Here is a 13,192-nt window from a genome sequence, read left to right on the forward strand (position 1 = left end):
CTTGTGCCGACACAGGTTTTAACGCACCCCAGAAACGCGCGCACTTAATCGGAATGACCTGTATTTCAACGTCGTTTCTTTCTGTCGTCTCTTTCTTTCTCTCTCTCTCTCTTTCTCCCTTTGCGTTTGTTCGAGCAGTACAGCTACGGTTTTTATTAAAGTCTCTTTCCGATTCGCGGGGATACAGCCGTGCCGTGTAAATAGCGTCGATAAGAGGCAGGCACTCGCGACGAGAACGCGAAGTAACCCTTTGCGTCTTCAAACGAGCGTATTCCGGCTCAAGGATCGAGAGAGGGACGCATCATCGAGAAACGAGTACAACCGACGAACGTTCAGCTCGTAAATTAATTATACTTTTGTAAGGAGTTCCTTTTTCTTTCTATGACAATCGCTCGTTTGTAAATCGTGACACAATTCCTTCGTTGACGATTTACTAACTCGTTATATTGCACCCAAACGAGAGGAATTTCGATAACACAGATTCCCTCACCCTCCTATCCCATTTATTAACAAGTTTGAACCGTTGCCTCATCGATGATCGATATCGAACTTGGCGTTTCAGTCGCGTGCGTGACCGATATCGGACGGTTTAATTAAAAAATTTTGCGGAACGGACGATTTCAGCCGCGAGAGCTGCCAGCGATAATAAAAAGGTGCATCCGACGTAAAATGCTTCATATAGGTTATAGGATGCATCGGTTTTTTGAAAATTAAAATCCTTTTTTTCGTAAGTATGTATTTTCCAAACTGAAGCAACGTTTGATACAAACAAGTCGTTCCATGTCGACATATTATTTTTCGATAAAGGTTATATATTCTGGACTGCCCTCTGTAGGTACGTAACTGACTGGTTTCTCGAATATCGATAACGTTCGATAATCGAAATAACGGAATAGAGTTTCCGGTTTTGAATGCGTATTGAAGATATACCTTAACTACACGTATACACGTGTATTTTAGGTATACGTGAAATCGAAATCTCTAGTAAGGAAGAATTGGCGCCAAAATTGTTAATGGCGGCTTCATATACATTCTACATGTACATATGTATAACTAATGTCATATTCACGCAAGCTCTCAACTTTCAGAAAGAGAAACTTTAACAATTAATCGAACGAAGCTGTTTGTAATATTCATTTGGCGCCATAATATCATCCTAAGGGTCGGTTAAGCGCATACGAATCGCGTACGAATTGCATGCGATTGTATATCCATTGTATTGATGTCACGTATTTTGAAATAAACCACACGATCGATATGCATGCCCAAACATAGGAAAGAATCGGCAATCGTGTGCTACGTTGAATTATCCGATTCTTACATATACGGATATGGAGAACGAATTATTCTTACTTGGCTTTCAAATTGCCTTCCAGCACATCGGCGCCTCCGCCTTTCCTTGTGGTCGGGGAATTCTATCATGGAAACTTGCGACCATACGTGCGTGAAAACTTGTCACTTGCATTTCATTCCGAATTCGATACCGTCTATGTAACAACAATAAAACTATACCTTGCTCGAGTTTTAACAGACACATATCGCCATTTCGGAACACGCTCGAATGTACTATATCGCCATCTCTTGTAGCGAGTGAAATTACAGTCGATAGATTGACTATGATCGATACGGTTTCATTTCATGGTACTTCTCTTGAGAAGCCATTTTCCAAAAATTTGAATTTACAACACATTCGCGGGAATATCGTGTTCGGTAACGGTTCGTGACTCGACAAAGTAGATGCTATTGAAATCGTAACAGAAACGTGACGACGGTGCTGAATTGAAATGTGTTGGCGTTTATGTTTGCAGTCGCAATTGGGTTCAAGTGGTAAAGGTAATTTAATGAAATACTTAATTCAAGAAATGTGAATACAGCTTCTTTTATACTTATGAAAAGTTCTCGAACATCCCATGTTGCTATATACGTATATATACCGACATTATATTCTCTCCATATAATATTACCTGGTATTACATTTATTCCTTTTAAGTTAGACGAGAATATGTATTGTTTATTATACGTACGTACATAACGTACACAATGACACAGTTATAAGTACATCTTGTACGTATCTTTAGAATATGGAGATTGTTAAATAATTTCTTTATTCATCAGTTTCAGTATTCAATGAAATGAAAATGGAAAGTGAGAAAGATTCAATTCTTTAATTTTCAATGACATTCAATTCAAATATGAAAATTTGCAAATTGTAGTTCCCTATCTTTTAATGTTTATTGAATTACGAGCCATACCATATCTCAATATGTAGAGTTTTATTTCTTTCCTGTTTAGAGGTCGCCATGTTCCATGCGCACGGCGTCATCTGCCGTTCGTCGCGAAATATCGTCAAGAATTCATTCAAGTTGCGCGCGTTCTCTCCATTTGACAAGTGTTTCGTGTTGTGTAGCCCGGTGAATTCTAGCGTAGAACGATCCAAAAGAAAATGGGTGTTACTGTGTAAGTAGATTTGCAACTAGAAATAATTCTATTTACCGTTATTTACCATTTGTACGATCGCGGACACTTAATTTAATATACTATACGTATTTGCTTTAGCTTCTGACATTTAGAGGTTATGTCGAAATAGCACATGTTAGAATAGAACAAGCGTTCTAGAATGTTTTGTCTTAATTGTTATGATATTCTCTTAATATTGCGATCGTCACAAGTATTTGTAATTGTCTAAATACAAAACTAACGATCTTCGGTACCTCGTTAGTAACCGGCGTTTTGTATTTATCAGTTTGCAGCAATATCCGATGACAGAAAACAAAACCGGACCGCAAACGATCGAATTCCTGACAAAACGAGTCGTCGCTCTTGGTGCAGTGCAAACCGGCCAATTTTTAGTGGACTGTGAGACGTACATTTCGGTGCCGCAATTGGGTGAGTGTTTTCACATTTTGAAATTGAATTTTCGTCACGTTAGTTGCTCGAATGCAGCGTAGTACGTCGTCTTGAGCACAGATGGCTATAATTGTACGTCTGCGAAAGAAACTTCACAAAATGAACAAAATTTTTTATCTTTTATTGCGATATATTGCGATATATATATATATATAGGCACAGTAATAAGGGCAAAAAAATCATATCTCTTAATCTGTGAAAGTATTATAGGTCTATGAAGATATTATAGGATCGTTTAGTATACTACATGTAGGAAATGTTGGTAAGAAGAGAATAAGAAAAACTATCGTTTGACGATTATATCTTTTTCTTTTGGCATTTTATGTAGGTGTATATGGATTTCTATACAAACACGCAAGTAGTTGGTTCCGCCGAAGGTCATTTAGCGCTTGGATCGTCCGTTATTTCTAGAGAGGTACAAATGCAGACGCTAACGAATTACGATTTTTAAGTACATACTCATTCGTAGCACAAATACAGGGTATACTCGTTCGATACGTGCACGTCTCCTTGAATGCAAATTCTCATACCACCGTGTCGGCAGGATTGTTTTGTGCTATTATTCGTATCTCTTCGATCGACTTTGCCCCGTTCAAGAAATATCAACAGATAACGTGTGATAGATACTTCTGTCTATTTTTAGAATCGTTCCACTCGTAACTAAATTAGCCTAGTTATATGTATATATGATGTAATCAAAGAAACCTGTAATAGAAATGTTGTATACATAAGTCGAAGTTCAATCGAAGAACCACGAACTCTTACAGCAGCGTATTTTATATTACAGTTTGCGTATCGTGTTCGATCGTAGATCGCGATCTTTTTTACGGTGGTCGTAACGCGAATTAATCGTCCCGCTTCCATTCGAATTTCGTGCATCACTGATCGATCGTAAAGATGATGCGCGAACATATAAACGCGTTTCTTAATTCGCGAAGGTACAAACGAGCTACGTCTAAGCGTCATTACAAAAATATTAAATCTAGCAAGCGAAGCTAGGCGCGGACCTTCCAGGCTAGGTCAGGTATATGTGTATATATATATATATTATATATATATATTATATATAATATACATACATATAAGTTGATATTACTCTATATATATCTTTAATGTATGCAGCTTTTGAAAAATACGTTCTGTCGGAATAGTCTCTTCCCTGATTAACTTTATCTACATACAAACGTTCGAACATCCCATTCGGTGACGGCCAGCGCTTCCTTCGAATGTCCTTTCTTCTTTTATTGTCGATAACTTGTAAATAGTTCGCGTTTAATTTATTGTCGATATATAGAAGACGTAATTATGTATAATGTATATAGAGGCTACGTAACAGACCGTGGCGTTCTCAATGCCCGGATGCCTAACCATTTTGCTTTGCAAATTTTTCATTCTTTAACATATTCCATTAATGTTTCTATTTCTTTTGTCATTTCATAGTAACAGACTTTCCAAACTTCAGCAACTTGTATTATCCTTATATCAATTTCAATGCACACACTTACAAGCAACTTTCATTATCCTTGTTCTGATACATGTATATACAGTGTACACGCACATACACACTCACGCACGATATACGCACACAAATATGTATACGAACGCGTGTTTGATGCGGGCCATAGAATTTTTCGAAATAAATATTTTTATCCGAACCGTGATGAAAAAGATAATTCGATCGGCCATTTCACCAACTCCATTGACGCGTTAGTATGTTTTTTTATTGCACTTTGCTCAATGTGTACCGTATGTACACATTGTTTCTCCTTGAATGTTTGCCTTTTTCTAATCTTTTTTTTTTTTTTGTTTTGTTTAATGAACAAATCATTTCCGTCAAATGTTAGTATCACACCACGGCCTGCGTCATCAAACTCACGGTCTTTGAAGTAGTAATTGCATAGCTACGCGTGCATTATGTAATACGAATTCTAATCTGACTTTCCACTCGCTGTTTACTACGTCTAAAGATTACGATAATACCTTCAATTCACGAAAGTGCACAGTGCAGATTTTTATTTTTTACTCTTTTTTTTTTTTCTTGTTTTCTTTACGTTATTTCGCTCGCTGCGTGTCTGTGTATATTATTTTACTTAGCTATTAACTAATCGAAAGAAAGGTGTTCCGATTAATTAGGAAAAATGTGAGGGTGTTTATCGCTACTACTTGTACAGTTGTTCCGGAGAATTTATACCGCTACACCTATCCAGCCCCTCTAGACCACATTCTTAAAACATTTATATACTTATCGTTCGGCGCAGTACACTAAGGAAAAAGGAGATAGTCTCACGATGGTCGAAGAATTATTCTGTACAATTTATAATGTGTATATATTTATATATTCATATATAGAATCCCGGAGTATCTTTTCTTTTTTTTTTTCTTTTTAATTTATTTTTATTCTTATTCTACGTGCACCCGTTTCACGAGTATTGCACCTGCGTTAACTTAATTGTAAAGTTTCATTTATTCAATACTGCGTCCAAGCCCTTGAGCATTATAAGATTCATTTAGATGGTAGGTTTGAGATTCGAAGATGCTGCGCTCTCGTTTCTATTTGTAGACAGTGACACGCGTCTGAAAAATTTGATGAAATCCTACGTTAACTTTTGAAGAAATTTATTTTTATTATTAGTATGCTCGGTATCTAACGGAAAGATGGCAAGTGGGAGTAATTGGAGTTACGTTTAAAGCGAAAGGGAGAGACATCGATCACCGTCCACAAAAGTAACCGATCCGTTCTTTCCTTCCCTTTTTCCTCTGAACGTTTTAAGTACAAGTTTCCCTATTTCTATCGTACGTCGGAGGACCCAGCACTCTTCGTTAGAATATTGAATATGGCAGGGATATGACTCACGGGGTTATAAACGATTACAGATATAAGAAATCCTGCCGATAGACTACACGGAAAAAAATATCGTTTGACTCGATTATTTTATTACCAATGAATGAAGCGTCTGTTTAAATGAAATTCGTAATTAATTTGATGAAAACTAGATGTTGCTGATATGTCGATAGTTTAACATCCCTGATATCGGGCGCTTAATTAATTGGAATTTGTTAAATCTATGATTAAACGGCGACATTTTTTAGAAAAATATCAGAACGACTGAACGTAAACTCTTAACGAACGAAACTTGTTCGTTCTATAGACTCATGAATATTTTCATCCGTGAAGACCAGGCGTTCGATCACAGAGTGCAGAAATCATTTCTGCAAAGTCGACGCTGACGAGTTCTACAAACTATATAAAAATACAAAATACAAATGCCGTTTCCTCGAATACCTTCCCTCAAAAGACTCCTCCTCTCTCAAGTTCCAGATTCGATGATATCATTGCACGAATTTTACCCTATACACCAAACGCTTATCTCATCGAAAATTGTAAAAAAATTCATCATCGATCACAGTCGTATCCTCGATCCAACTCGCATACTGTGTTCAAAAGAGTCACGACTGTCATTCACGTTACAATAGGACAAGCCTTTCAAGTTTCCATCTACGCACGCGTGTCTCGTGAGTTTGGCAATGGTTAGTTACAGTATTGTCGCAAAAATGTTGTTCACCGCGTCCGAATAGTTGCACGATCGGTATTACATAAGTGTTCGCACTGGTAATATGTATATAATGTACAATAATAGTCGATTTATACAATAGGTACTTAAGTATGAAAGATAGTACGCGTAATATGTATAATATATCTACAGTTAATAATATTGTCATCATTAAGTCAATGGTGGCCATTGTTAGAAACGTGGAACGAGCCTCTCTCCTCCGTGTGTTTATACTTATAGCCGCGACAAGTAAAATATTCTCTGCTCTGTCGTGTCTAAATTATTTTCTCTCTGTTCTACATTCTTTCCACAGCGATAGAGTTTACGTCACGATTTACGTTCACGATGTATATAATACACCGTATATCACGGTCGTGCGAATAGCGTTAAATTGGCGGGAAAGCAAGGAACACTTCCTCGGCCACGCTCAGTCGATCACATCATCTGGTTACGTTCCAGTCGTTTCGTCTTATACGATCGTCGTATTGAATAAAAAATACATATATCCTTCGTTCGTTGGTGCACGTTCATCACGTGGAGTAGAAATTTCCATTATTTTCCCATCGATTTAACAGGATCGCGTGTATCGTATTTCAATGGGGAAACAACTTGTTCCACGTTCTCCTTGGCGTTCTTACTTGGCCAACGAAACTACTAAAACCACTAGGTTTGAACATCAGTCAGTCATACGCGCTTTCGAAACAACAAGAACTTGCTTTCTGGAAGAAAAGTGGAATTTTGCGTTTGTTATACTATCACGTTCTATTTAATTAATTAGCTTTTCACGTGTTAACCGCGATTCGAAACTCGAAGACGTAAGTTGAAAATATCACGGTGAATCTTGAAGTGTTTAGAGAAACGTCGACGACAATCGACGGACCAGTCTATCGATTCTATTCTAAACAATTTATATTAATATATATATATGTATATATATATACGACTATTATTTTTTTCCTGCTTGTTCCTTCTTTTGTTTATATATATTTACACATGTACGTACGTATTCTGCGTTATTATCTGTACGTCTATATTTGCGTGCTCTCAGAAAAGGCACGTTGCACGGAAGAGCGTTCTTTATTTTTTTTTTCTTTTTCTTTTTTTTTTTTTTTTTTGTATTGTTTCGACGAGATCCATCTTTCTTTTCGGGTGCGTGTAATCCGCAAATATTCGTTCTACGTAGTTTCGATAGTTACGGAAAATAACGTATGCTAATTTAATGCGCTTCTTGGTCAAAATATCGTTCAACGTTTCACAAGGCAAATCACGAAGATGGTTATCTAATACGAATTTATGTAATTCAGTCGTGTCGTTTGAAAACAGATCTTATTCCTTCATTTTACGATTTATAATATCGAAAGTGAGCATAAAACTGGTCAGAGGGAGGAGAAATTAACACTCGAACGTCTCGATGCGTTCATCAATTTCTAACAAGTTACCCGCTATTAATCGTTAACCTCTATTCTACGTTCATATAAATTGTATCTTTTTTTGATTACTCGATACAAGTCTTTTAGAATGATTCACAAGTATTCGAAGATGATTAGAAAGGGAGACTCGTCGCGTTCGTTCGATCGAATGTACGCGTTTCTGACCAATCTTATACGCCAGCTGATGAATCATGAAATATTACATTCATATTCATTTCTATCGTCTCGTCAACTGAAAAAAGCTCGTATCAAATCGATCAAGGAACTCAATAATCTAACGTCGTCGCTAATGAGATCTTGCTGTGATAAAAATCAAGTCGTTTCAATACCTTTCGATATAGCAAATAAACAATGTTACCAGAGACTGTCGGTGGTTCGTCGTGGAAAGAAAATCTTCTAATACTTAAATATATTCTAAACGTCGCGAAAACATCACGATTCCAATTCGCGTCGATCGAAAGCTTAATCGAAAAAATACATCGGAAGAACGAGCATCGTGAAAATCAGGTCACCAAGCTTCCTCGTTATCAACGAACAGTTAAGCATATCGGGTAGACGATGATCCATCGATGAAGAACGCTTTGATCGATTACTATCGTCAACCCTATTGCGTTTCTTCGTGCATCACAAGTAGCACGTTTTGTAATAAATGAAAGCAACCGTGTCCTTGCCGAATGTCCTGCATTCTCTCTCGTAGTGTACCTGGCCGGGCTCGTACTTGCCACCCTGCGGATATCTGTTCAGTCTGGACAAACTTCTGTAGAGTCTCAAATAATCATCTTCGAGTTGGTCCTCCCGATATCTTCGACGTCTGTAACCATCGTCCAGCAGGCTGTCGTTTCTCCATTCCCTGTTCGACGATACAAGAGACGAATCGCCTGAATCTCGTATTCTATCGTCCAGCTCGAGGTCCGAGAGGTCCTGCAAGCTTCTCGGGTAGCTACGCCGCGATTCGAGGGAATTGGCCGGCTGATCTCTGAAATTGATGGTTCTACTTCGTCTGGGCAAAGTCGAGCTGTAAAGCCTCTCGCCCCTTCCGTGACTAATGCCGTTCCTCAGGATCGGCTTAGACCCGTTTAAATCACTCGAGACGTCCCTCCAGCTGTTGTCCTCGTACGCAGCCGTGTAATCGCGATGCCTAACTCGTCGAGGCTGCATCTCCATGTCGCGATTTACGTAATTCGAATCGATGCTTCTTTCTTCTGGATATGTATCCTTTGGATATACGTCCTTTGGGTAGGCACATCTATCTCGGCGATTTCGTCCGTTCCGACCATAACGATGCTGATTCTCCTCGAGTACTTCAGGTCGTTCGTTTAGCCGATCGGAGAATCGATAATCGTTTCGGATCACGTCTCCGTTGCTTGTATGCGTTGTGGTCACGTTGCTGCGCGAACTTTCGTCGGTAGAACGACGCGCCGTGAAGAATCCACGGGACTGCATGAAACTTTCCACGTTTCTACCGATTCTGTTAGTTTTCTCGGTGAAGATGTTGCAATAATCGGATAATTTCCGATGATTACTCCTGTAGTTCGGTGTGTGGAAAGACGTCGTTGGAATATCCGTAGCTGGATTCGCATTATACAGCTCTCTCGGATCGTGTTGATTCGGATAAGCTCCTCCTGGTAGGGGTTTGTTGGATTTCTCCAGGTTCGACAAACCCCCTGTTAACGAGGCCTTATACTACCGTGTCTGTGCGTAGTCTGGATTCATCTCATCCAGTTGTTTCCCTTTGGTCTCGGGCACGCAGCATACTACGAAACATAGTCCGCATACCGCGACTGCTGCGTAGAACCAGAATGCTCCGTGTAGACCAAACGTCTGTAACGTGATTTGGAAATATTTAACGTCGTGTCACATATGAAACGCTGTGATCCGGTATATGAATAATATTATCTAATCTCGCAAGATTCTAATCTGCAAGAAGACACACAGACCCATTTCACGATATCAGTTTCAAGAATTACGCAATGAGAATAACAACAATCGGTTAAATAAGCGTAATCTCCGTTAGTTAGCTAGTTATTTTAGTTAGTTAGTCAGGCAATAAACTACTGCATTAATGATATTTTAGTACCATACACTCATTTGGATACTATGGCAGATAAGTACCGAGGTATTTCAATTACGCACTGAAGCATGATCAGATACTGCGCTCGATTGTAGTTTATCGATCGAGCATCTAATTAAATACCATATAGCTGGAATAACCAGACACTCGATATGCGTTAACCCGAAAGCGGTTGACGTTCTGCGCGACGTTGCGATCATACGTGATTAGGATGTCTCACCTGCTGAAAATCCATGAAGAGCTTAATGCCGACGAACGCGCAGAAGTAGTTGAAGCTCATGCTGATGCTGGAGCCGAGGCCACGATACTGCAGGGGAAAGAGCTCGCCAATCAATAACCACGAAATTGGCGATATGCCCAAAGCTAGAGCGGTCGTAAAGACGAGCACGCAGAGCAACGGTATCCAGTCGTGCTGGCCGACCACCGCCGTGTCCGGATAGCCCAGATTTTGCGTCTGCGACATATAATAGGCATAACTGCCGAAACCTGCTAACGCCAACGACATGAACACGGTACTGGCAATCAGCAGCGGTAGCCTACCCACGATGTCGATCAGGAATCCTGTAAAACGCAACAAAACGATGAACAAAACGTTAGAAAGTCGATGGTTTCGTTGTGCACGTATTTTATGGCTACGAGAGTTTCTCTCGAATATTTTCTTTTATTCTCGTCGTTTGATGAATGCGCACGACAACAATCAGAAGCTCGGGTTACCGTACCTGATAACATAGACGCCAATAATTGCACAAAGCCAATTGCAATGGTCGCGCCGTGAGGATTCATGCCGCCCAGAGTCTGACGGAATATAATCACCGCGTAATAATTGAACGCGTTCGCGCCAGAAAATCGCTGGAAGAACATTAACCCGCACGTGATGGCGATTGGCTTGTACAGCTCAGGTGTGAACATGCTGTTCTTGAGCGTCTGCTCGTACTGCTTCGCTCGTGACGCCAGGATATTCGTTTTGATCACCTGTAACAATCGTATAATCGAAGTTTGTAGTACCGTGATGAATCGCTTGAAAATAGACAAGATGCACGAGCGAAGTTCCGTTGAATCGTCGTTTGATTACGATGTAATACGATTTGTTGTACGACGAGGAGGTAGAGCGATGGCATAAAAGAGGTATTCATAAGGCGAAGTATCTTTGAAATTACCTGCAGTTCGTGACGTATGTCGACCTGATCACCGCGCAGCCATTGCAAGCTCTTGGCAGCTTCGTCGTCTTTGCCATTCAGAACGAGGTACGATGGCGTCTCGGGTATAAAGAAAGTACCTAGAAAGAGCATCGACGGCGCTATGGCTACCAGCAGTGCGCTCTGTCGCCAGTTCAGGTACGTGCCCGCGATGTACGACAATAATACGCCAACGTTACCGACCACTTTCAGCATCGCCGATAGGCAGCCCCTGATTCCCGGCATCGAGATTTCTGATATGTATACCTGAACGAAACGATTATTTGCTAGTACAGGCCTCATTTACAATAATAATAAGTACCAGAAGAGAATGTTTTTAACGAAAAGAAAGAAAACGTATTTCTGCTAATATCGCTGTTTAAATCTTTTATTATACGTTGAACTTCTTATTCAATTTCTGTACATCGAACAGGTTAACAGATTTAGAAAAGCTAAGTAAATATCGTAAAACATGCCTAATTGGCACTTACGATTATAGTTCTATGTTATACTAGCGCTAACAGATAATAAATTATAGTCTGACATCATTTATACGATCTCCGTTTATTGGGACGAGACTTTAGTGTCCCATTAAACGAACTCCTGCCGATTACATCTACTTATTCGGACGCAAACTCGTATTATATGGAGGAAAAGTTACAGATAACGGGGAAATTCAGTAAACTTTTACCACGCGTATGAACTCTAATTATACAAATTGTTTGTCTTCTTATATCGAATTTATATGCGCGAAGTTACAAGTACCACGTGGATTAGCTTCGTAAATTCAAAGATACAGAAAAGTAAACGACACACTGTGTATTTTAAATGTACCGTTACTTATTTCTAGTCTTCGTATCGTGTAAAAAGATAAAAGACGCTATACCTGAGCTACCATAACGATCATGCAGCAGCAAAGGCCCCCGATGAAGCTCGTGGCGTATACCAATTCCAAGCAGGGTGCGATGCCCGTAAGGATCCATACGGCGGCCAGAGGCAAAGACGTGACACGGAGCGCCAATCTACGACCCCTCCTCATTATCCAATCGCCGATCATAGCACCGAACCATGCGCCCAGCATCGACAACGACGCTACCCACGAGGCTTCTTGTTGTGTCACCGAGAAAGCCGACCTGCGACAAATGGCAATACGGTTAAAGATGACAGGAACTAACGTTATGCGAGGACCTAATCGTTCCCTAATACCAGGCCGCTTACTCTGCCCCTCTTCTCTCTCTCTCTCTCTCTCTCTCTCTCTCTCTCTCCTCCTCCTGTCGTGTGGTTTTGATTAAGTCGCTGGACACGATCGATCGTTAGATCGGCCCTTGTAACGCATCGATCTTCGTAACCGGTTCAAGGATAGCTAACCAGTTGATGTGCTCTATTCCGACCAATACGTTGCCTCATTCGTCGATTAATTCGAGCCAATTATGCATCGTTTATGCGTTATAACCTATTTTATATGGTAAAAGAAAACCATGTAAGGTCGTTAACTGAAGGAGTTGATATAATACGATAATGATGATGAGTTATCATTTTTGGAGCAGAGACCTGTGTATCGTGGTTGAATGTCATCTTAGGCTCGGTGCAAATTAGTCGTGCAAATGTTTTGTTAGCGTATCGAATTATGCGAAGAAATACACATTGCGATCGAATGCATTAGGTTGTCCGAAAAGTGTCTTTTTTTTACAGACACGTCTTTTACAAGGACGCATCTTTATACAAACATGAAACCTAATCTGTCAAATATCGTGATCTTTATCTTAATAGAACAAAATGAATCATTCGATAGAATAATATAAAACGGAAAATGTGCATCCATTATTTCCTCATAAAACGAAAAGAAATTTTCGGACGACCTAATACTTAAAGATTTCTCGTATATATTCGCTGAATCTATATCTCAATCACAGTGACGAATGAAACATGTGACAACCGAAATGCATATACCGATAAGAAGCCATATATTTGGTCGCCCTGACATTTTCATTATAGCCTTATAATCGATTTTGTAGCGTTTAGTTGCGATTAAAAACACAAATCGTTCGTCGTAAATTT

The 13,192-nt window shown here is 39.6% G+C and overlaps 2 protein-coding genes across 3 annotated transcripts in view; one reads left to right on the top strand and one right to left on the bottom strand.

Moving 5' to 3' along the window:
- Window positions 1–2,297: 2,297 nt before the first annotated feature.
- Window positions 2,298–13,192, top strand: part of LOC139992109 (mediator of RNA polymerase II transcription subunit 20-like) — a 142,338-nt gene continuing 131,443 nt past the window's right edge. Inside the window, exons 1-2 of the mRNA XM_072012655.1 lie at window positions 2,298–2,457; window positions 2,744–2,886. Of these exons, the coding sequence (XP_071868756.1) occupies window positions 2,444–2,457; window positions 2,744–2,886 (157 nt within the window). The 5' untranslated portion in view covers window positions 2,298–2,443. The remainder of the gene's footprint in view (window positions 2,458–2,743; window positions 2,887–13,192) is intronic.
- The window catches only part of LOC139992104 (facilitated trehalose transporter Tret1-2 homolog), a 104,720-nt gene continuing 99,059 nt past the window's right edge, over window positions 7,532–13,192 (bottom strand). For both annotated transcript variants that reach the window (XM_072012648.2, XM_072012649.2), the window contains exons 4-8: window positions 12,021–12,267; window positions 11,117–11,401; window positions 10,679–10,931; window positions 10,180–10,520; window positions 7,532–9,709 (exon numbers count right to left, since the gene is read on the bottom strand). In XM_072012648.2, the coding sequence (XP_071868749.1) occupies window positions 9,572–9,709; window positions 10,180–10,520; window positions 10,679–10,931; window positions 11,117–11,401; window positions 12,021–12,267 (1,264 nt within the window). In that variant the 3' untranslated portion in view covers window positions 7,532–9,571. The remainder of the gene's footprint in view (window positions 9,710–10,179; window positions 10,521–10,678; window positions 10,932–11,116; window positions 11,402–12,020; window positions 12,268–13,192) is intronic.

The sequence above is a fragment of the Bombus fervidus genome, chromosome 11 (assembly GCF_041682495.2).
Source record: "Bombus fervidus isolate BK054 chromosome 11, iyBomFerv1, whole genome shotgun sequence".
NCBI classification, from domain to species: Eukaryota; Metazoa; Arthropoda; class Insecta; order Hymenoptera; family Apidae; genus Bombus; species Bombus fervidus.